The following is a 23418-nucleotide window of genomic DNA, read 5'->3' on the forward strand; positions in this document are numbered from 1 at the left end:
AAGATGGCAATTAGAGATGCTTCAGATTATGGTAAATTAAAGGAAATGGTTTTAAAACAGTATCAGAGGGGTAGCCATGTTAGTCTGGATCTGTAAAAGCAGCAAAGAGTCCTGTGGCACCTTATAGACTAACAGACGTATTGGAGCATGAGCTTTCGTGGGTGAATACATCCGACGAAGTGGGTATTCACCCACGAAAGCTCATGCTCCAATACATCTGTTAGTCTATAAGGTGCCACAGGACTCTTTGCTGGTTTTAAAACAGTTTCAGATTACACCTGTAACATATAGAGTATAATTTTGAAGCCTTAAGAGGGGTGCTGGGATGAGCAATGTGGCAAATGTAAACCAGATGAAAGATTTGATGGAAAAGTGGGTAAAGGGAAAAGGAGTTACAAGCTTTGAAGGAATGTGTGATCTTGTTGCTCAGAAACATTTCCTGAGTATATGTAGTGATGATGTGAAACAGTGTTTATGGGATAAAAAGGTGAAAACTGTTGATGAACTGGCTACTCTAGTTGATCAATTTGAGCAAACTCAAGCATCTATTGCAAACAAGCCACAGACAGAGGGATTTAAACCTGGTGGGAAGTAGGGTTTCCGTTTTACCCCTGGGAAGAAGATGGGGGGGCTGGGCACTCACCTCCCCAAATCCATTCCTCTAGTCCTGGTCCCAAATCTGTAAAAACAGAGGAACCCAGAAGGTGCTATCGCTGTAATTGCACTGAACGCCTGAGAAATAAATGTCCTGTGCTGGGAGGGAACAGGCAGCAAGCCACTCATGTGAATGCTGCTACCCAGAGCACAGAGGCACCTCAGGCAATTGCCACTTATCATACAGGGTTTGTAAAAGTAGCCTCTCCACAGCCAGGCATGAAGCACATGAAGGCTGTCAGGATTAATGGCAAGGAATGCCTTGGGTTGGAAGACACAGGGGCAGAAATTTCTGTGGTTAGAAGGAATGTTGTACAGGAAAGTGACTTATTGTGAGGACAGATGGCAGAACTTTTAATAGTAGGAGGTTACAAAATCCTTGTGCCTTTGGCTAAAGTACACATAGAAACTGAGGATTTGGAAATGGAAACTGTATTGGCTGTGGTAAATGATAACCTGATTGCCTTGTTCCTGGGGAATGATTTCTTCCGTGTAGCTTGGGCTGTCAAGGAGAAATTTTATGCTGGAACCCCAGAGAGAAAGGGTAAAATCTCAGGAACTACTGGAGGAATGGGAGAGTGTCTCTTTAATTCCTCCGCAGCAGTGGAACACTATATGCTTCCAGGGGTGGGTGTGGTTGAGACCAGCTCCTGCTGCCATCTCCTGGGGGGTAGGGGAGTGTGTTGCCTGTCAGTGAGAAAACTGTCCAGGTTGCTGGCTGCCAGCAGGTTAGCAAGGGACAGACCTCACTCTAAGGTGCATAGAGAGATGTGTCTTAGCCCTGGTCTACACTGGGGGGGGCGGAGGGTCAACCTAAGATACACCGACTTCAGCTACGCAAATAGCGTAGCTGAAGTCGGCGTATCTTAGGTCGACTTACCTGGCTGTAAGGATGGCGGCGAGTTGACTACTGCCGCTCCCCCGTTGATTCCACTTCCGCCTCTTGCCAGCTGGAATTCCGGAGTCGACGGGGAGTGCATTCGGGGATCAATTTATCCGCGTGTAGACGAGACGCAATAAATCGATCCCCGATAGATCGATCCCTACCCACCGATACGGTGAGTAGTGAAGACCTGCCCCTAGGGAAGACCAGTGAAGGGTGATGGAATCATAGAGACCACTGAGGTGGGTGAGGGATCCATTGATTCTGTAATTGCCGGCAAACCCAACTCAGAGAGGGAGGAGGGTATACTGCTTGCCAGTGAAAGAACTGTTCCGGCTGTGAGCCCTTCACAGTTGAACAGGGGACAGATCCCACTCTAGAGAACACAGAAGTGTGTGTCTTAGATGGGGGCCCAGAGAAGGAAGCTGAGAGAGAATTGATGGGAGTACAGGAATGTCTCCTCACTGATTACATGGGAGGGTTGTCCCGGACAGAACAGCTGTCCCAGCATCTGTGGACCTAGGCACCCAGGTTTTGAAAGGGAGCCGTGTAACTGATCTCCCAGAGGGAAGCAGTCACACAACTAACCACTTGGGGATAGAGAGAGGGGTGACTGAGGGTATTCCAATACTGGTCCCACTTTTGCAAAATGCTGTTCCTGATGTACTTGTGGAAACTAACTCTGTCTCTTTAAGACAAGATTGGAATCCTGCTGAATCCTACTGAAGACTTAGCAGATTCTGGTTCTTAGATTGTTGTCTCCCTAAGTGCTTATACAACACCTACCACACTTTGGATGCTAATGTAATATACATAATAATATATGAATATCACACTAGCATATGGGCAATTGTGCTGTGAAGACAGACTACTGTGGCTGACAGCAGCTGTGAATCATTGGAATCCAGAAGGGAAAGTCCTGGACACTGTAGGTCTTGAGTAGTTTTGGAGGCATAGGAGCCAACAGAGACTGAATGGGTTGGGCTGAGGGAGACTGACAGGCAGAGAAAGCCAGCCTCTTTTTAGCCAATCAGGGTCCTAAAGGAATATAAAGAATGGCAGAAAATAGGCATTACCCCATCCTCTCATTCAGACTTGGAGATGCAATCATGCCACATTTATGCATCACTTCCCTCTTCTTCCCTTTCAGATGTAACCCTGTCAGAAAGTTTTAGTACTAGAATGCAGATACCATTCCCACTCTCCTGTGTGCATAATCATTTCAGTGCCACTCTTCCCATTACTTGGGAAACAATGATCATTCATTAAAACTTTTAAAAAAAAAAATAAGGAAATTCCCAGCATTTTTGGTGCTTGTTTTTTGTTTGTTTTATTTTAAGACAAGGTTGCTAAATTCATCTCCACTCACAAAAACAGTTGTGAAAGAACATTGCAGTTATATATTAAAAAACAAAACAAAACAAACAAACAAAAAAACCCTGAACACCCTAAAGTGAGTTTGTCCATAAATATAAATTCTCATTATAGTCTCTTTGTAAATTGTAATACCAAACTAACTCTGGAATAGGGAGCCTTAGTTCTGTCTATCTCAGTTTAAAAGGGGCACTTTGAGTTAAAAGTCATGTGTTGTGAGGAAACATTTTGTCTTGCCTATGGACTCCATCCTACAATGCAGAAAGGGGCTCTGCTGCACACGTGCAATTGCAGGCTCATTGATGGCCCAGATCCTGCAAAGACAAGTGCTTAACTACATGCCCTGAATAGCCTCATTGTAGTCAATGGGACTACTCACAGTGAGTGAAGTTAAGCATGTGTGTGTCCTGCAGAATTAGAGCCTGTATTACTAATAATGACACCTTAGATTTTTAAAACTGACAAAGAATTAAAAAAAAAATTTACTTTTCACTTATGTTTACTTTTTTGAATTTCCCTCACTTTGGACAATTAAGTCAGTTTCACCTTTGTTTACAGTCTGTTTAATTTGTACATTTTCAGTACTGCATTATTTGAGTTGTAATCACTGTAGAAAGGTGTTTGTTTAAAAAAACAATTTCCATTGTAATAAAACAATATAGCAACATTTGTAATAAAGGTAGATTTTTCTTAATTTGTGCAAAATGTAAACATGGAGCCAAACTGTTCCCTTCCAATGGATTTTTGATATTATAATTATATTTCTACAGATATGCATCTGAAGAAGTGGGTTGTAGCCCACGAAAGCTTATGCTCGAATAAATTTGTTAGTCTCTATGGTGCCACAAGTACTCCTGTTCTTTTTATAGATATTACAGTTTGCTATAGATTAAAATTAAATGACTGTACTTTAATGCATATGCACAATGGGGCAGAGTTAAAGTTACATGTTCAGCCTCAACTATCACAGTTCTGACTTTTGAGCATTTTAAATAGTAATTTGTTTCATGGATGGACATATGAGCGCTGTAACAATCAAGGTGGCTGTTAAGGTCAAAGACCAATGTCACCCCCGATCTGCAGAAGTGCTCTCTGTAGCTAGAAAAGCTTGTCTCTCTTACTAACAGAGGTGGGTCCAATAAAATATTTTAGCTTTGTCTGGAACTGCCAGGGCTACAACACCGCTCCAGACAAAGAACATTGTTTCAGGGGTAGCGATTACAATGTTCTCATGTTACACTTACATGGCATTTCCCAGGTAAGTGCTCTCTGCTAGTCTAACACTTGGGAGTGCCTGTGTCCACAACACTGATGGCTGCGGCGCTTTCTATGCCAAAAACATTTGACCTCAACAAACATGGCTTCTGCATTTCCCCTGAAGGACTCGTCCCCTTAGGAAGGATGGGGGAAGGGCATTTCCTGTTCAGCCCTTTTGCCTTCAACAAAGATGGTGCCTCCAGCCCCGGGCCGGGAGCGTGTATAATCCCCGGCTTTCCGGCTGTAAGTACACTTCAGTGACCGGGAACAACGCCGGCTCCCCAGTGCCTTCCCCATGCGCTGGCTGGGAGCCCTGCCGCCTCTCCACTGGGGGCTGGCTTTGCACGCTCCTTTCCTCCAGGAGTCTCTTGTTTAGCCCTGTTCTTATGATCCCTGCACCTTTCTTCCTGCCCCAAGCGGCGCTACCTTTGGAAGATCAATCCAGGCACGTACATGCACACCAAGACCGGTCCAGCCATTGTAGTCTGTCCTCCCGCAGCAGCAGCAGCACTGACAGATCCTGCTACAGGCTCAGTTTATAATAGTATGGTGGCTTTGAGGAGACGCCCGCAATGCTGCTGTGATTTATGCTGCTGCTGCTGCTGATCCGGGTCTCCTGTTAGCATGGGAGGCTACAATGCTCCTGCCTTGCACACCCCCGGGGATTAGATCCACTCCTACTCCGCTACCGTAGCTAAGGGTTTTGCCCTGTCTGTTTTAGACACACTGGGGTGAAAAAACAGCTAGACTCAAAGTCTGATGTATAGTAAGTGTAATTTGTTGGCGGATTCCTGTGTTACTAGAGTTTAAATTACCAGCTACTCCAGAACGCCTGAGACAGTTCCACCTCCTGCGGGGAAGCTATAAAGTTCTCAATGAATTTCAGGTGGCATTCTGGTGTTATGTGTATTTACACAGTATGTGAGACAGTAGCAGCATATATCGATTCAATGAAATGACAAATGTCTCCCTACAGCTTTATGACACGATCACTTTATGCAAGAGGAATAATGAGGAGAGGGAGGAACCCTAAATCTTACCTGCTGGATTAGATGAGCTACAGAAAATACTAGACCTGCAGTGTCAGTAAGTATGAATGGCAATAGCCAATCTGTTTGTTCTTTTTTGTAATGGATGCACCTGTTTTCTAAATTATGTATTGATAACTTCTGACGTGTGAATCTATATAGTCTATGGAGCACTTTCCAACTGAAAAAGCTGGGAAAAACTGTCCAGACCCGACAGGATAATAATCAGGCCATTTGGAGTTAATGGCTCACATCATTCCTGCCTAACCAGGCACTAACTTCCCTATTGAAACGTGCCAGGAGTCATAGGGATCCAATCCAAATTATTATTGACTCGCAGAGAAACCAATTAATATAATAGCTATTAAATCTGGGGAAAAGCTAGAGTGTTTATTTCAAAGGTTAAATAAATGGGTATGAGGAAGCTATTCAGAGCCAGATTTTCAACTTTCACTTCTGGCGTGCTTCCACATCAATGTATGCATGCAAACAGTGATTTCCCCTGTGTCTATAGCAATACCTATGTGCAAGTCAGGGACTGTGCAAGTACCACTGAGTTAGTGAATGTTTCTTAAAGTCTGGTCCTAAAATTGAAAAATCACAAATATTTAGAAATACTTGGGAAAATTTTGGCTTTACTGTAACTTTGGCCTTCTTGCTTGGTGGACAGCGGTTTTCTGTGATTGGGATGATCTGGTGTTTCATCTCTCTCTCCCCCTCCACCCTCACTAGTATTTATTTAATAATAATGATTAAAAAAAGCCTCCTCTAGCTTGATCTTGGGTCCCTTCCAGACAGTGGTTATAGTAGATTGGAACAGGACGGGGAGCTCTCACTGCCACAGTCAGGAGGGGGAAATTAGTGAGAAACGGGTTGGAGGGGGAGCTCTTCTCTGCTTTTAGTTGTGCTCTATCTTTAAACTCTCCTCCCAGGCTGATCTCACGTCAGGAGTGGATCATGGTAAGTCTCCAGGTCTTCTGCTTGTTTCCCTGTCCACTGCCCCCCCTCCAACTATCTAGACTTTGGGAGCTCTCTACCTAGCCTGAAAGCCCTGAAAGACACTGGTATTTAAGCATCATTTAAAAACACAAAGGGGTTGTTGGTCCTTTGTAAATATCTAAGATAAGTACACACCTCACTCCACTTCCACCCTTCCCTCCCCACCCCCCAGCAGCTCTTGGCAAGGATCAGGACTGCTCATCAGTGCAATCTTGGCTCCTCTAATCTCTTACAAACAGCCTGAGTGACCTTGGCTTTCTGGAAGGGAGCCATGTGGGAGGGGAGTTGTGGAATGTTATACGCTGGGAAGATGGGTGTGTGGCAAGAAGAGTTCAACTGAGTTTGAGAGGAGAGGAATCGAGAGCAGCACTAGCTTTTTCTTCTCTCAGGAAATGGTAGACTCCATGCAAAAACTGTTTTTTATATAGGAACTACCACGTTAATCGTTGAAATCTTTTGTGTTTATGGGGCACCAGGAGTGTTTCTAATGGGTGTCTTGTATTGTGTGTAAATCCAAGTAATTAAAGACAACTAATTCCATTGTTTTTAATACAAGCTGAGCTGTTTCAGAGACAGAAAAGATCTTGAGTTCTTTCCTTTTAAATCCTTTCACAGTAAGTCTGTCCTGCCCTAATTCTCAGTTTTTCACTTCCTGCAAAAAAAGCGATTGACTCAGAAACATGCTATTTTAATCTCAAGGCCCCAGTCCTACCAGTTACTCCAGCTGCACCCCTGTTCCAAGGAGCTTACAGGATTGTGGCCTTAGTGCTTCAGTTCTGCTCCCATCTAAGTCTATGGCAAACACATTGACTTCAGTGGGAGAAGGATCAGGTCCCAAATTCATGGCCCCAGGTGCAATTTGAGAGGTAAGAAATCAACTCCCAGCTGAGGCAATATATGAAATCCCAGCAGAAAAGAAGGTGTCTGAGCAGTGATGTATGGTTCCCACTTTGGCTGATCATAGTGTGGTTTTCTTTTTAAACACTTTGAACAGTAAAATAGCTTTCTTTGATGCTAAAAACTGAAGCAATTTAATATCTCACGTGTCCTACTTCTCTCACATGCCTCGTGACAGATGGATGCCAGAGACAAGCAGGTTCTGCGTTCCCTGCGGCTGGTGCTCTGCTCAGAGGTGCTGGTGGAGGGGCTCATCATTCAGTACCTCTACCAGGAAGGCATTCTAACAGAAAACCACCTTCAAGAAATAAAGTCCCAAGCCACCAATCACAGAAAAACCATGATGCTTCTAGATATCCTTCCTACCAGAGGACCCAAGGCCTTTCAGACTTTCTTAGATTCCTTACAGGAGTTTCCATGGGTGAGAGACAACTTGGAGAGAAAACGTAAGGAAACGATGGCAGAGGATCCTGTAGGTAAGACCAGAACTATCACTGTGGTTTTGAAGTTGGCTTTGATGTTAGCAGCCAAGGAGCTGCACTTTCCTTTCTTGACTCCGTTGATCTCACCAATAATTCCATCATTTGGGATGAGAGAGGCTGTGTCAGGTAGAGGTAATGCATGGTGTCCATGGTTGGCCACAGACCATATTTCTTGAGAGTCAGCTGAGTGAGTGGAAGTAATGCAGATCTTGTGAGATGAGCAGAGGCTAGGCTAGATTCCTAGGTGCTGGTAGGCAGCCCAGCAGAGGGGGAAAAAGATGAGCGTTGGTTCAGGAGGAGCAGAATCTGGAGGGCCCAGGCAGGGAAGAATCATAAGGTTAGAAGAGGCTAATCCCCTGCCAAGATGCAAGATTTGTTGTGTCTGAACCATCCAAGAGATTAGCTATCCAGCCTCCTTCTGAAAACCTCCAGTGAAGAAGTTTCCACAGCCTCCCAAGGAAGGAGACACTAGACCTCCTGGCCACAGAAGGACAGTGCTGTAAGCTTAGGAATGGTATTAACTAGCTGAAGAACAGGTCTAGAAACCAAATATATGTTATGTGTATGTTTTTGTTTTGTTTTTTTAATAGGGGTTTTATTCTGTTTTCTTGTTGTAATGGATGGATATGTTAACTTTTGTTGCTTGCTGCTTGATAAACTACCTGTGGCATCACAAGTAGACTCCAACAGCCTCTATGGAAGCATGAAAATATGATAATGACTCAAGAACAGCTAAGAATGCAGCAGGTCTCAGTGAGACCAAATGTAAGTTAGTGTTTAGTTTTAGGAATGATGCAAATTTGATTTTGGGTTTGATTCTCATTTACACTATGGCTGCTTTCCCCCCACTTTGATAGTGTAAGGGGGTGTAAATGTAAGTTTTATGTCATCTTTAAGTACCCTTTACGCTCCCAGAGCAGTGTAAAGTAGGCCTTGGTGTAAATGGGACTCAGGCCCTCCATCTTAAATATCTAGGAAGAGTCCCCCAAACCTCCTGTCCATTGCTCAATTACAGCAAGCAGGAGAAGGAGCTGAGGGATGTCGTTAAAATTGTACAAATTTGTATTCTAACCCTTAGTGTCCTGACACTTACTGATATATTTCCAAATCTTTACACTTCCAGTCTGAAATTTTCTAGGGTTCAGGTTTGCTTGAAAATGATTTTTAAAAAAAAATGTTTGTATGAAATGATTCAAATATTTTTAAGTACAAGGAGAGTGAATAAAATGTACTTCCCTGATCATAAAAAAGACTCTGGCAAAAAATTTTTAACAGCTGTAGTGCCAAAATGGTATGAAGTTAGCAGGGAATTAGTCCTCACTTCAGAGCCGTTGAGTGTTTGGCTGGAAACTGGCCTTGATTTGATCATGTTATGATTCACTGAAAGAAAAATATTCTGTGCAGGTAAGTTTTTTGCACAAGATTTTGTCTCTACACTTGTGAAGGTGGTTAGCTAAGGAAGGCTACACAATAGGTGTGCACCCAGCTAATTTAGCTGCACAGTGGCGGATATTTATTGAAGGCACTCAGTGAAGTTCCTCATTCGCTGCACATCTTACAAGTGGCGTAATCAACGAGGCAAAGCAAAAAACGTTTTCCTCCTTTGCTGTGCACCTTTAGCATAGTCCTGATCCAAAGGCAATAGAAGTTGGGTACATTTTTCTACCTTGACACATTCCCTTTGCATTGTGTAAGGCAGTGTTTCACAAAAGTGTGCTACTCACTGCCCTGGGAGGAGGTGAAGGGCTAACCTGGTGGGTGGGGAGAGCAGGGCCATCCCTAGGAGTGTGTGGGGCCCGGGACATAAGCACCAAATTTCTATCTGCTGGGGGGTGCCCACCCCCCACCCCCCGCTCCGCTCAGGTCCTGCCTCCGCTCCACCCATTCCCCTCCCCAAGGCCTCACCCCTCTCCACCTCTTCCCACCCCTGCCCTGCCTCTTCCCCACCCAGTTCCGCCCTCTCCCCTAAGTGTGCTGTGCCCTCACTCCTCTCCCCAGCGCCGAGTTCAGATGCTGCAAAACAGCTGATTGGCAGTAGGTGTTGGGAGGAAGGGGGAGGCGCTGATTGGTGGGGCCAGCCGGCGGGCGGGAAGTGCAAGGGGGAGGTTGGTAGGGGGGCTATCTGGTGGTGTTTGAGAACCATTATGTGATTAAAGATTTTTGAATGATTCTTTGACTCACACTGGTGAAAGTGCATTGATTCAGCGGTGTTACCCCTGATTTACACCCGAGTAAGTGAGATCAGAATCAGGTTCTGTAGCATAATGTATACATACCAGGAAGTAGATTTTAGCATGAGTGTACAACTTTAAATTTGGTATTTCTTGTTTTTATTTTTTGAGTGCTAAATTGTGCACATTTAACGTTCTTATCATATTCCATCAAAAAAAAGGTCACTGATGTAGATAGCATTTTATGCTTTCTCTCTGTCTGCAGAAATTTCTCAATAACTTTCACCATTTATTGAGAATAAAAAGCATATATTATGGGTGGTCATGAGCTATAATCGCAGTGTATATCTGCAGTATTAAACAGTGTTGAAAAATACCTCATTGCTCTGACCCATCATAGTAATATTTTTTCTTGTTGTAGATTAGTAGTACATTTGCTAATTATTAGTTTATCATCTGAATAATCTTTACAGTTACATGCATTGGACCCTCAAGTATGTTCAGCAGCATCATACAGTTTGATATTAGGATAGTTGCAGATTCTTATTCTTTCTTGGATTGTTTTTTCTCATAGTAAATAGTTTGTGACTAATGTACTTTATCTATGCACATTACGTTATTTGGTTTCAAGTGGTTGCCTCTGCTTGATAATCCTATTGCCAAACCTTGTGTGTAATCTAGAAAAGGGCTCCAGACTAGATTAGTGTGCCTTTTATTTTTATTTTAGCAAAACAGAATATGAAAACAAGATAGCAAGCAAATAGCCATGCCTAATATCTGAGTTTGTACTGCAGGAGTCAGAGAACAGAGCACCCATCATGCCTTAAGTAGCAGGGACCCTTAAAATAGGATGCTAACTATGGTGACATCACAGTGCTGCTTATATGCAAACAAAGATGGTTTGACATGAATGGCCTTGTTCTGTGTTTTTAAACAACAAACATAAATTTCTGTTCCATTTAAAAGTCTAGAAGGAGGAAAAAACCCTACATTTTCCAAATGGAAAAGAGAGAATTGTTAAGGAGGAAAGTATTTTCCAAGTTCATTAAATGAAGAACAATGAAGAATAGAATTATCCTATTTAAATTATATGGCACTATATATGTTTAAATACTTGTTGTGTTTAGAAGAATAAACTTTAAGCTTATCTAGAATGGACTTTTAAGGAGTTTAAACACAGTTCCTGCTAAAATGATTTCTGACATGGTTTGGCTGGCCAATGTGGAACTCTTGAAGTATAGTTTTTTAATGTGGGTTTAAAATAGTATGGAATTATCTACAATGGTTGGACAAAGCATGTTAAAACTTGGAAAGCTGGGCCCCCACTTAAACTGACTGTGGACGTGGTTAAAAATCCAGCATGGATGGGGTCAAAGACTCATTTACTGTTTACAGATGTTTGGGTGATCAGGATGGGTAGCACTGCCACTGATTTGTGTCCATGAGCCCCAGTCCAACAAAGCATGTAAGCACATGAATAGGTCTTGCTGACTTAATGTTAAGCATGTGCTTAAGTGCTTTGTTGGATCAGCACTATATTTCTCTGCCTTGGTTTCCCTTTCTGTAAAATGGGGATAATAATATCTTACATTGGTGTGAGGTTTAGCTTGTTGGTATTTTTAAAGCACTTTGAGATGATCAGCTGAAAATTGCTTTAGACATGCCCCGTATACTATAGCTAATAAATGTTTCCTTAAATCTGTTATGAGAATTTTAAAGAAATTATATATTTTTATTTGCCAGCTTCCTAGTTCTACTCTTTCTGGCCTGAAACATGCAATCTCTTACTGTTAGGTAGTAAAGACAAAGGTATTAACAGAACTATTGAATATTTTCCTACATGATTCGTAGTCATGGAGGAGATTAGTTTTGTGGCTAAGGCACTGGACTGGCACTTGGGAGATGGGGTTCCTACTCCTGCCAGACATTCTGCATAGTCCTGATAAATCACTTCATTCCTCTGTTAAACCTTCTATAAAATGGAGATAACAGCACTTCCCTCCTCTCAGGGTATTCACTAATGTTTGGGAGGTGCACAGATCCTATGGAGATTGGGGGGAGGCAAAGATAGATAGATTTAGTGAGATGTGAAACATATTCGGGGGGAGGGGGAATACCACCAGTCAGGGCTGGATTAACTTTTTGTGGGCCCGGCGCCAAACATATTTGTGGGCCCCCATGGGGCAAGGTGCAGGGGGGCGGGATGGTCAGTCTCCAGAGTGAAGGGCGGGCTGGGGGCAATGAGGCACAGCGCAGCGGGAGCAGCCCTGCTCCACACGGCCCAGCAGGAGGGCACTGTTTACAAACCTGCAGCTGCCAGACGCACACTGGCCTGCCCAGCCCAATGCTGCCAGCATGCCCCTTCCCCTTGAGGGTGGGCCCGCACCACACCACCCCCCTGCCCAGTGCCCCACCCTTATGCCCAGCGAACCCTCGCTCAAAGACCTCCACCACAGATCTCTATTCCCAGCCCCCACCCCTCCTAGACACCTCCCCCGCTGGCCTCCCACCACAACTGCACAGCACCCGCCACACTACACCGCTCGCCCAGGACCCCCCACCCATAGACCTCCCCACTGCCCACCACCTTCCTCACAGTCCCACCATCACAGCTGCACAGCGCCCCATATTCCTGAGGGGATTCTGCGCACAATACTTTAAAATTCTGCAAATTTTATTTGTCAATAAATAAATGTGGAGGCTCCAACATGGCAGTGGGGAGCACAGGCCACTGGTTGCATGGAGGTGGGAGATTATCCTGCAGCCTCCCCCCCACCCCACCCTGGGACAGGGACTCGGCAGTGAGGCTGCACCCAACCCTGACACAGTGCAAGGGCCAGACCTGCCCCAGAAACACTCCGAGGCTTTGCCCCCCTGTGCCAGGCACACCAGGTGTGGGTGAGCAGGCTCAGCCCGGCAGCAGGATCCAAGTGCAGAGAGACTTAGTGTGGGGGGATCCAGGTGGGGGTAAGAGAGTGTTCTGTGGAGCAATCTGGGTGCAGGTGGCTCAGTGGCAGATCTGGATGCACAGAAGCTCATTGGGGGGTTCCAGGTGCAGGGGCAATGGGACTCTGCAGGGGATCCAGGTGAAGGTGTTTGGGGCTCAGTGGGAGGGGTCTAGGTGCAGGAGAGGTGGGGTTCAGTTGGGTACAGCAATTCAAATTGTTGGGCATTGCTTCGTTATACTGAGATCTTGATTGTTCTGATGAAATGGCATGTGTAATGTCTTCATAATTATTACAAGAGAAATTTCAAAAAGTGAAAATAATTAAGTATAGAAAACAAGAAAGTACTTTAAACTGACAGATTGATTCAGTTCAGTTAGGCCATGATTAAGGAAAACATTTAGGCACGTGTTTAACTTTAAGCATGTAAATAGCTTCATTGCAGACAATAGGACTTCTTGTGCTTCAAGTTAAAGCACAGGTTTAAGTGCTCTTCTGTGTCAAGGCCATAGTAGGTAAGATTCTGAGCCAACTCCTTTCAAAGTCAATAGAAAGGCTCTTATTGACTTTTGTGGGAGCATTATCATCTGTGAATCATAGTTTGTTAATGACAATATGTTTGAGAGAATCTATCTAGAATGAAAAGAACCTGCAGTATACATGTTTAACATTATTTACACTCTGATAATTTGAAATTCATTTTATGAACCAAATCCTTCTCAAGACTGAGGGGAAAAACAACTGAGGAGAGTTGGCAGTTTTTCAAAGGGACACTATTAAGGGCCCAAAAGCAAGCTATTCCGCTGGGTAGGAAAGATAGAAAATGTGGCAAAAGACCACCTTGGCTTAACCATGAGATCTTGCATGATCTAAAAAATAAAAAGGAGTCATATAAAAAATGGAAACTAGGACAGATTACAAAGGATGAATATAGGCAAACAACACAGGAATGCAGGGGCAAGATTAGAAAGGCAAAGGCACAAAATGAGCTCAAACTAGATACGGGAATAAAGGGAAACAAGAAGACTTTTTATCAATACATTAGAAGCAAGAGGAAGACCAAAGACAGGGTAGGCCCACTGCTCAGTGAGGAGGGAGAAACAGTAACAGGAAACTTGGAAATGGCAGAGATGCTTAATGACTTCTTTGTTTCGTCTCACCGAGAAGTCTGAAGGAATGCCTAACATAGTGAATGCTAATGGGAAGGGGGTAGGTTTAGAAGATAAAATAAAAAAAGAACAAGTTAAAAATCACTTAGAAAAGTTAGATTCCTGCAAGTCACCAGGGCCTGATGAAATGCATCCTAGAATACTCAAGGAGCTAATAGAGGAGGTATCTGAGCCTCTAGCTTCAGAGGGGTAGCCGTGTTAGTCTGAATCTGTAAAAAGCAACAGAGGGTCCTGTGGCACCTTTAAGACTAACAGAAGTATTGGGAGCGTAAGGTTTCATGGGTAAGAACCTCACTTCTTCAGATGCAAGAAGTGAGGTTCTTACCCACGAAAGCTTATGCTCCCAATACTTCTGTTAGTCTTAAAGGTGCCACAGGACCCTCTGTGAGCCTCTAGCTATTATCTTTGGAAAATCCTGGGAGACGGGAGAGATTCCAGAAGACTGGAAAAGGGCAAATATAGTGCCCATCTATAAAAAGGGAAATAAAAACAACCCAGGAAACTACAGACCAGTTAGTTTAACATCTGTGCCAGGGAAGATAATGGAGCAAGTAATTAAGGAAATCATCTGCAAACACTTGGAAGGTGGTAAGGTGATAGGGAATAGCCAGCATGGATTTGTAAAGAACAAATTGTGTCAAACCAATCTGATAGCTTTCTTTGATAGGATAACGAGTCTTGTGGATAAGGGAGAAGCGGTGGATGTGGTATACCTAGACTTTAGTAAGGCATTTGATACGGTCTCGCATGATATTCTTCTCGATAAACTAGGCAAATACAATTTAGATGGGGCTACTGTAAGATGGGTGCATAACTGGCTGGATAACCGTATTCAGAGAGTAGTTATTAATGGTTCCCAATCCTGCTGGAAAGGTATAACAAGTGGGGTTCCGCAGGGGTCTGTTTTGGGACCGGCTCTGTTCAATATCTTCATCAACGACTTAGATATTGGCATAGAAAGTACGCTTATTAAGTTTGCAGATGATACCAAACTGTGAGGGATTGCAACTGCTTTGGAGGACAGGGTCATAATTCAAAATGATCTGGACAAATTGGAGAAATGGTCTGAGGTAAACAGGATGAAGTTTAACAAAGACAAAAGCAAAGTGCTCCACTTAGGAAGGAAAAATCAGTTTCACATATACAGATTGGGAAGAAGGAGTACGGCAGAAAGGGATCTAGGGGTTATAGTGGACCACGAGCTAAATACGAGTCAACAGTGTGATGCTGTTGCAAAAAAAGCAAACATGATTCTGGGATGCATTTACAGGTGTGTTGTGAGCAAGACATGAGAAGTCATTCTTCCGCTCTACTCTGTGCTGGTTAGGCCTCAGCTGGAGTATTGTGTCCAGTTCTGGGCACCGCATTTCAAGAAAGATGTGGAGAAATTGGAGAGGGTCCAGAGAAGAGCAACAAGAATGATTAAAGGTCTTGAGAACATGACCTATGAAGGAAGGCTGAAGAATTGGGTTTGTTTAGTTTGGAAAAGAGAAGACAGAGCGGGGACATGATAGCAGTTTTCAGGTATCTAAAAGGGTGTCAAAAGGAGGAGGGAGAAAACTTGTTCACCTTAGTCTCTGAGGATAGAACAAGAAGCAATGGGCTTAAACTGCAGCAAGGGAGGTTTAGGTTGGACATTAGGAAAAAGTTCCTAACTGTCAGGGTGGTTAAACATTGGAATAAACTGCCTAGGGAGGTTGTGGAATCTCCATCTCTGGAGATATTTAAGAGTAGGTTAGATAAATGTCTATCAGGGATGGTCTAGACAGTATTTGGTCCTGCCTGAGGGCAGGGGACTGGACTCGATGACCTCTCGAGGTCCCTTCCAGTCCTAGAATCTATGAATCTATGCTTACCCATGGAAGTAGTCCCACTGAAGTCAGAATTTACCTGGATTTTGTTGGATCAAGCCACATAGCCCCAAACTGTGCAGATCTAGTTACATAACCGGAGCCTGTTGGCATATAATAATTTGATCCTTGAAGGCAGGTTGAATTTCATAGCTGATCAAGATTTGTTGTTGATCATATTTAAGACTGCTAAATTCAGTGTACTAGTCTCCCCCCATCCAAAGAAGCAAAAAAGTGAACATTGTTAAATGTCTTGCTAAGCAGAACTCTGAATTATTCAACATTTTGTTTCACTAAATCAACCTCATTTTATCTCTGACTCAGTTAGGAAATGCATTCTGGTGGTTTCATGGTCATAAAAGAGTGCTGCTTCAATTGCTGAGAAGTTGTTTTATTATTTTTCCACTTTCCAAGTAAAAAGATAATTTTTACAGGAATTTTAGAAGAACAACAACTATTATAAGATTTGTAGTGAGGTTTTCCAAAAGCTCTATGAGTGTACTCTAGTGGACTGAGTATCTGTGGAATAGAAGCCAGGAGTTTGAGTTTTAAACAAGACTCTGCCACTGACTCATTGTGTAGCATTGGGCAAATCATTCTGAGCCAAATTATGTAGTGATGTACAACTCCTATAACTCACTGAGCTAGTAGTGGAATAGCTACACAGAGTGTAGCTGTAGGTCAGCATAGAATTTGGCCCTATATGTCTGTTTGGTCATTTGTAAAAAAAAAAAAAAAAAAAAATTTGCAACACCTCTGAGTTTTAATAGCATAAGGGAGTCAGTTAACTGACAATTCTGCTTGGAAATATTTTACCTACTGTTGTTACTGAAACACTAAAAGGCCCCAGTCCTACAACTACATAAGAAAGGGGGGTATCCCTACTGCATGCTTGAGTCTACGTGTGTGCATGTAGGTACGGGATTGGGGGTATACGATTGCTAGACCTGAAAGACATGAGATGACAATATATTCTCTCCCCATCCCACCCCATTTGTTTACTTTGGGCATTTGACAGCCCTTTGTGAATAATCAGTTTCCTCTGTGGTGTTTTTTTTTGTTTGCTTTTTGTTTTTTTGTGGATATATCATATGGCAACAGAGAAACTTTTTTTTTCAAATGGGAAGGCATGATTGTAAAGCCCAAGAATCAGCAGAGAGATTCAGAGTCATGTAGTTCAGACAAGGTACCTGTAACTTGTTAAGTTGCTGGTGTCATTTCTTGTTTGTAAAGTAGCTAGGGTGTAACGATTCACCCCTGGGTGGAGCACTAGCACAGGGCTCATACGTCATTTAAGCACTCAAGGGGTGAATTCAGGGGTGCTGGAACAATTTTTATAGTGGGGGTGCCAAGAGCCATTGAACCAAACTGTAAACTATATATCTGATGGAAACCACTTCAAGCCAGAGGTGCAGCAGCACCCCTAGTTCCAGCACTTTTGGGTGAATATCACCTTTTGAACATAAAACCCACTATTGTGCTCAGTATTAAGGACAATCTAGTAGGGCTGTTTTGTAAGAAAAGGTTCTTTTTTCTACTGTGGACAATGTTATGGCTTTGTCAAAAGTGTAAATCTTCCATATAATGTTTATGATTCCTATGAAAGGCTACAGCTGTTGGCAACAAAATGTAATTCTTTCTAGGAACAGCAATCCATTACCTGACATGTGTTTATACAGAATGGAAAATGCATGTTATGGAGGGGATTTGTTTGTTTGATAGAATGTTTTTGTATTCTGGTCTCTGTTCAGGAATGTCTTCTCTTTATTAAATTTTTCTCTATATTTTAGATGTTTGTGTAAAAGTATTTATTTCTAAAACCTCTTTTAACCCACCTCTCTTCAGTATGGTTTTTGTTTGTTTTCTTCCTGGAAGAACCTGGCATATCAAAACAGATAAAAGTCTGAGGTTGAGGTTGGAATTGTGGAACAGCAATTGCTAACCTGCTTTATACTAACCTGCTTTATGCTTATGTTAGTGAATTTTGGGGATGGAGTCATAGGATCAACCTGAGAGGGGATTGTGTTTCTTCCCACTAATAAACAAGAGGTATTTTCTAATGCATGGTCTGTTTGCTGAAGTGTATGATCTGAAATTGTGTTTGGATTTTGTAAATTTGGATTTATATTTTTCTTTTGAATCGCAGTTTTGTCTTGTGTGGACTATGTGTCCTTGTATTTGTTTTAGAGTTTTGGATAAAGCATATACATTTCAGAAAACAAATTTGTTGCTGATAAAGCTCTAAAGTTCGTTCTCCACATCAGAGCTGTACTTGGGTCACACAGTTTGGGAGAATTCCAGTTCAGGACCAGTCACATTTGGGCTTTACCTTCAGGTTTACCTTCTCTCCTTGTTGCTGCTGCTGCTAAGTATTTCTCACCCTGTTCCTGCCCTGCCTTGCCCCACCCATGGTGTAACCAGGAAATAGGCATTGAGGAGAAGACCAACCTTATCTTGAGATCACGAAGGGTAACAGCAGGTGGTTTCCTTCTCTCACTGACATGCATTAAAGTGGTGGGGACAGTAGGGTGTGTATTCTTTTCTCTCTCCTCTTTCTCCCCCACCTCTCATCTTAATTGGATGATCAGGTGGCAGCAGGGTTCATTCCTTCTCGGTCTTCTCCCTATAGGTGCTGGAACTAGAGGCGTGGGGGTGCTGCCACACCCCCTGGCTTGAAGTGGATTCCATTATATACAGGGTTTACAGTTTGGTTCAATGGCTCTCTGTAATTCCACTATAAAAATTGTTCCAGCACCCCTGCTTCTCCCACATGTTTGGAGGAAGGAGGTAGGCTTTGGCCTCACTGGGTTGATCTCTGTCAGATCAAGGAGCATTCTGCTTAGTGCTACATAGTATGCCTGAGGGCTGTAGGAAATGCCCTCTCTCTCTCTCTCTCTCTCTCTCTCTATTGAGAGGATCAAGTGTACTCTTGTAAGAGTACTTCCCTACCTCTTCTTCACATCCCCAACCCTCCTGAAAGCCAGATATGACATTCAGGGCTTTGGCTTTGGTTCCGACTGCAATGAGATCTGTGAAATCTGACATTACGATCTGTGCATGTACTCAAGAAACATTTATTGTGACATGGACAAGTGACTTTCTTAGTGCTACAGGGTGTTCCATGTGAATCATGTTTCAATTTAACATGTAAGAGTACAAACGTGCGACCTTTTTGTAGCTAAAGGAATGTTTGTTTTGTAGCTTTTGTTTTATGTAGTTTTAATAAGCAGCTGTGTTTACATTTGCTTCTCACTTTGAAAAGCCTAGAGCATTGACAGCACCGATAAGAGCTTAAAGAATGCACTGTGCTGTCTTAAACTATTTCCTTTAGCTAAGTGACCGGAAAGATGTAACCATACTTGGTCAACCCCTGAGAAACAGATAAAAATATTAGTTGGGGGGGAGGGGAGGAATGATGGATTATTTGTAATAAAGTAAATTTAGTGATGAAGAAGGGTCCAGTTTGACTCCCCTGGAGACTGAAGGCCTTTTATTTATCCACAGGATAGGTACAGCCTGGGCAACAACAATGCAAGCTTCTCCGCACTGTCCTATCATCATCCCTTGACTCTGTCTTGGAGGGTTTCCTCCCAAGATGAGAGGGAGGGTACTTACAGTGTGCCATTGTAGTCAATGGGAGTTGGATGAGGACCTAATGCTTTAATCCAGAGTTTAACTGATGTTGAAAATAGGAAACTTTTTGGGTTAATGGATGTGGTAGCCTTACCTGTAAGCACAAACTGTCTTGGTACCAGCTTTCTGCTTCCCAAAACATGCTATGCATATCTATATGGTGGCAGTGAGCTTAATCCCCCCCTCCCCCGCCAAAAAAAGCTTGCTTCTGCTGAATTTAAGAACCAAACTATTGTACAGTGCTTCCCCACATCAGATATATCCATTTCTAAATAGCTTGCAGATTGCATTACCTGTAATTTTCCATCAGACTGCATTTTCATAATACTGTCTTGGATCCTTTTTCCTTCTTAGCTTTCACCAAAGCTGTTAGGCATAAGGTGATAAACTCATGCCAGAATCTTGTTTTATTTCAAACAAACATAGGCCTTTATGATCCTGGGGGTCCATTGTTAACTTGCTGCCAGTTTCTCGTTGCTGCTCTTGTCTTTAATAGGATATGGAAAATGAGCTATTGAAAATGATTTGGATAGATGGCAATAACTATATTTTTTTTAAATTAGAGATTAAACTGTCTTTAACCACCTGCTCTTAGAGACTGATTAAGGTAGCAATTGAGCCTGAAAAGGCTGGAAAAAGTTACTTGGTTTTATGCACACATACTGCCACACCCTTGATATTAATATCTACCCGCACACAGGTCAGAGTGACCCAGAGAAGTTCATGCCCATGATTTTCTGGAATTTCTTTCATTGAATTTTTCATCCCAAGTATTGAATATTTTCCTTTGCCATGGCCAGCTTTTGTTTCCAGCTCCTTCTGAATTGCCGTGGGGTGCCATCTGATAATGATTTTCATCTTTGTTTGTATTCCCACTGCCGAGAGAAGACCAGTTGTCTCTTTAAGTAATGAAGAAATTCAGTTTGAAAAATGTGAATGCTGTTCAATTTGTTTTAAAAGCAAATGTATGTGTATGAAAATTCAGGGATGCTCTAAAGCTGACTGAAGCCAATGAAAAGAATCCCAACTACTTCAACAAAAACAACAAGGACTCCGGTGGCACCTTAAAGACTAACAGATTTATTTGGGCATAAGCTTTCGTGGGTAAAAAACCACTTCTTCAGATGCATGGAGTGAAAGTTACAGATGCTGGCATTATATAATGACACATGAAGAGAAGGGAGTTACCTCACAAGTGGAGAACCAGTGTTGACAGGGCCAATTTGATCAGGGTGGATGTAGTCCACTCCCAATAATAGATGAGGAGGTGTCAATTCCAGGAGAGGCAAAGCTGCTTTTGTAATGAGCCAACCACTCCCAGTCCCTATTCAAGCCCAAATTAATGGTGTTAAATTTGCAAATGAATTTTAGTTCTGCTGTTTCTCTTTGAAGCCTGTTTCTGAAGTTTTTTTGTTCAAAAATAGTTACTTTTAAATCTGTTATACAATGTCCAGGGAGGTTGAAGAGTTCACCTACTGGCTTTTGTATGTTACCATTCCTGATGTCCGATTTGTGTCCATTTATTCTTTTAAGAATAAAGCTTATGCCCAAATAAATCTGTTAGTCTTTAAAGTGCCACCAGACTCCTTGTTGTTTTTGTGGATACAGACTAACACAGCTACCCCCTGATACTTAACTACTTCAACAGGTATTGAGTCCAAGTCCTTATGGCAGCTGAAAATTGTGCCATGTGTCCTGGGGTGAAATCCTGGCTCCATTGAAGTAAATGGCCAAACTCCCATTGACTTCAGTAGGGCCAGGATTTCACCCCTGGAGACTGCAGTGGTCTGTTTGTCCACAGAACAGATACAGCTCAGGCTTCCTCGCACCAACACGTCAGTGTGCCACCTTGACCTTGCATGTGGAAAGACCATCTCTAATGGTGAAAGGGTGTTAAATAATTTAGTTTATAGACCCATTCAATATTTGCCCTCTCTCCTGAGGTTGTCAACAATGATCTGACAGTCTCACCTCTGAGAACTGGACTGAGGTCACAACTCATTTGACACAGGTCAGCGAGCTCCCATAAGGCAGTAGTAACTTTTAGTCATTATAAACCTGGACCCTGATCCTGCAGTGCAGTCTGCTTTCAAGTTCAACCCACCCCTGCCACTACTCTTTTTCTGGTTCTTTTTTATGTATTTTTAATTCAGTTGTATAGCTGTGATTTAAAAAATTAGAACAGCTACCCAAGTGTATTTCACCTCAGTCGCACTGGGATTTGATTGCAGTTTATCCTGTTAGTAGTCTGAAAGGTTTATATGCCAGGCTTTTTAAAGCAATCATTATCTATTTGGCAGTGACTATGTAAACAGAAAACCTATCTTGTTGCTTCTATGAGACATTTTTCTGGTGGATTGTTTTTTTTCTTTTATTTTGAATTTTCTTCCTGATTCTTCTTTGTCTTTAAATAGATTTCTATCCACTCATATGCTGACGCATTGCCAAGCAGTTATACATGTACTTTGCAAAGCACTCTTAACTCATAATATCGAGAGCAGAAGATAAGCTGTTTTCAGTTTTCCTTCATATTTGCCTTTTAGGGGAGCAGCTGGTTTGATTTATTTTTAATTTTTTAAGGGAATCAGTGTTAAAGCCATGGGGCTGAAGGGAATAAATTGCCATTCATGCATCTTTTATTCAGAATGCTCTTTAATCTCTGCATTTAACCACCTCAAGTGGGATTTTCAAACTGCTCAGATCTGAATCTAAATCTGCTGCCATTAAGGTCAATGGTAAAACTCCCATTGACTTCAGCAGGGGTGTAGTTAGGACAACATTGAGCAGTTTTGGAAATCTCACCCTTCATTTGTAATTTAGTGTGTGCAGAGATATTTAATGAAGAGCTCAGTTCCTCTCTCTTCCTCTGTATCCACAGCTATATGTAATACAACATTTGATATGAGGAGGTGAAGGGATTTAGGCTATGGCAGGTATGGAGTTAATTAATCAAGCAGCCAGCCAGCCCTGCACTTTTCTAACCAGCTCAGTTCCAGGTAAGCCTCATTAATAGCAGGCAGCTGATTCTCTAAGTAGCAGTATATGAATCCCGAAGGAGAGTAGCTCCAAGAAAAAGAGGGCTGGAGTTGAGAGGAGAACCAGTATTTTTCCTCCTTGCTGTCTGAAGAAAGCTTCTACATATACATTTATTTGCTATCGTTGATGAGAAACTGTTATTTTTACTTAGCTATTTAAAGAGGCAGGACATGTTATTTACATTTACTGTTTTAAATGAAACAAATCACACAGCTATCTGTATTCCATTTCTGCCCCCCCCCCCCTGATATTCCCCCCCCCCCCCTTTTTATCTTCTAGCAGTGATTGCTATAGTTAAGGTTGCAAACCTCTTTTGATTATAATCCCCTTATTTCACGTGCTCATAATGATCTGAAAGGTTCACCTTTGGTGCATTTTTGTTTTAAAAGCAAGCTGAGTTGAAAGACAATGTTTTATGTTATTGGGGGAGCTGATAGACACTTTTTTATTGGGGAAACTAAATAAGACCCTGATCTTGCGTTTAGATCCACTAGCACTGACCCTGTAACTGTGCAGTTACATTTATAGCAAGCTATACAGTTAGGCTTGGAAGGATTCGATTTTGATCACTAAATGTCGGTAAATGTCAATTTCACTGTACACTTCTCAACCGATTGAAAAGATAGTTCTATATTAATCCAAAATTTACACGTAGACAAAACAAGAAGAAATGCTGCTTGAGAAGTTTGATTTAAGGATATTTACTTTGTATGTTTTGACATGTGATGTTTATTATTTGTGTTTTAATGGTTCTAAAGCTTTAACTTCTTGAATCTCAGTCTGCTATCATTAAATCATTGTCTGACCTTCCCTCCCCTAATAATTTCCTACAACTGTGAATATTTAAATTGATAAAAATAGAAAAATGCTTACATATTGATTATTTTCCATCAAAATCACAAAAAAATAAAAATTCTGCCAAATCTACTTTTAACCTTTAGCCCAGTATTTGGGGTACTCACCTGGGATATGGGAGGCCCCCAGTTCAATTCCTCCTTCCTCCTGATGAGAGGGGATCTGCTACCTCTCAGGTGAGTGCT

At 42.3% G+C, this 23418-nt stretch overlaps 1 protein-coding gene across 1 annotated transcript in view; it reads left to right on the top strand.

Annotated features, from left to right (window-relative positions):
* The first annotated feature begins 4340 nt into the window (after window positions 1–4340).
* CRADD (CASP2 and RIPK1 domain containing adaptor with death domain) overlaps window positions 4341–23418 on the top strand; it is a 95402-nt gene continuing 76324 nt past the window's right edge. The window contains exons 1-3 of the mRNA XM_024218163.1: window positions 4341–4411; window positions 5145–5254; window positions 7271–7568. Of these exons, the coding sequence (XP_024073931.1) occupies window positions 7271–7568 (298 nt within the window). The 5' untranslated portion in view covers window positions 4341–4411; window positions 5145–5254. The remainder of the gene's footprint in view (window positions 4412–5144; window positions 5255–7270; window positions 7569–23418) is intronic.

The sequence above is a fragment of the Terrapene carolina genome, unplaced genomic scaffold (assembly GCF_002925995.2).
Source record: "Terrapene carolina triunguis isolate 2854851 unplaced genomic scaffold, T_m_triunguis-2.0 Scaffold68, whole genome shotgun sequence".
Taxonomy (NCBI): Eukaryota; Metazoa; Chordata; order Testudines; family Emydidae; genus Terrapene; species Terrapene triunguis.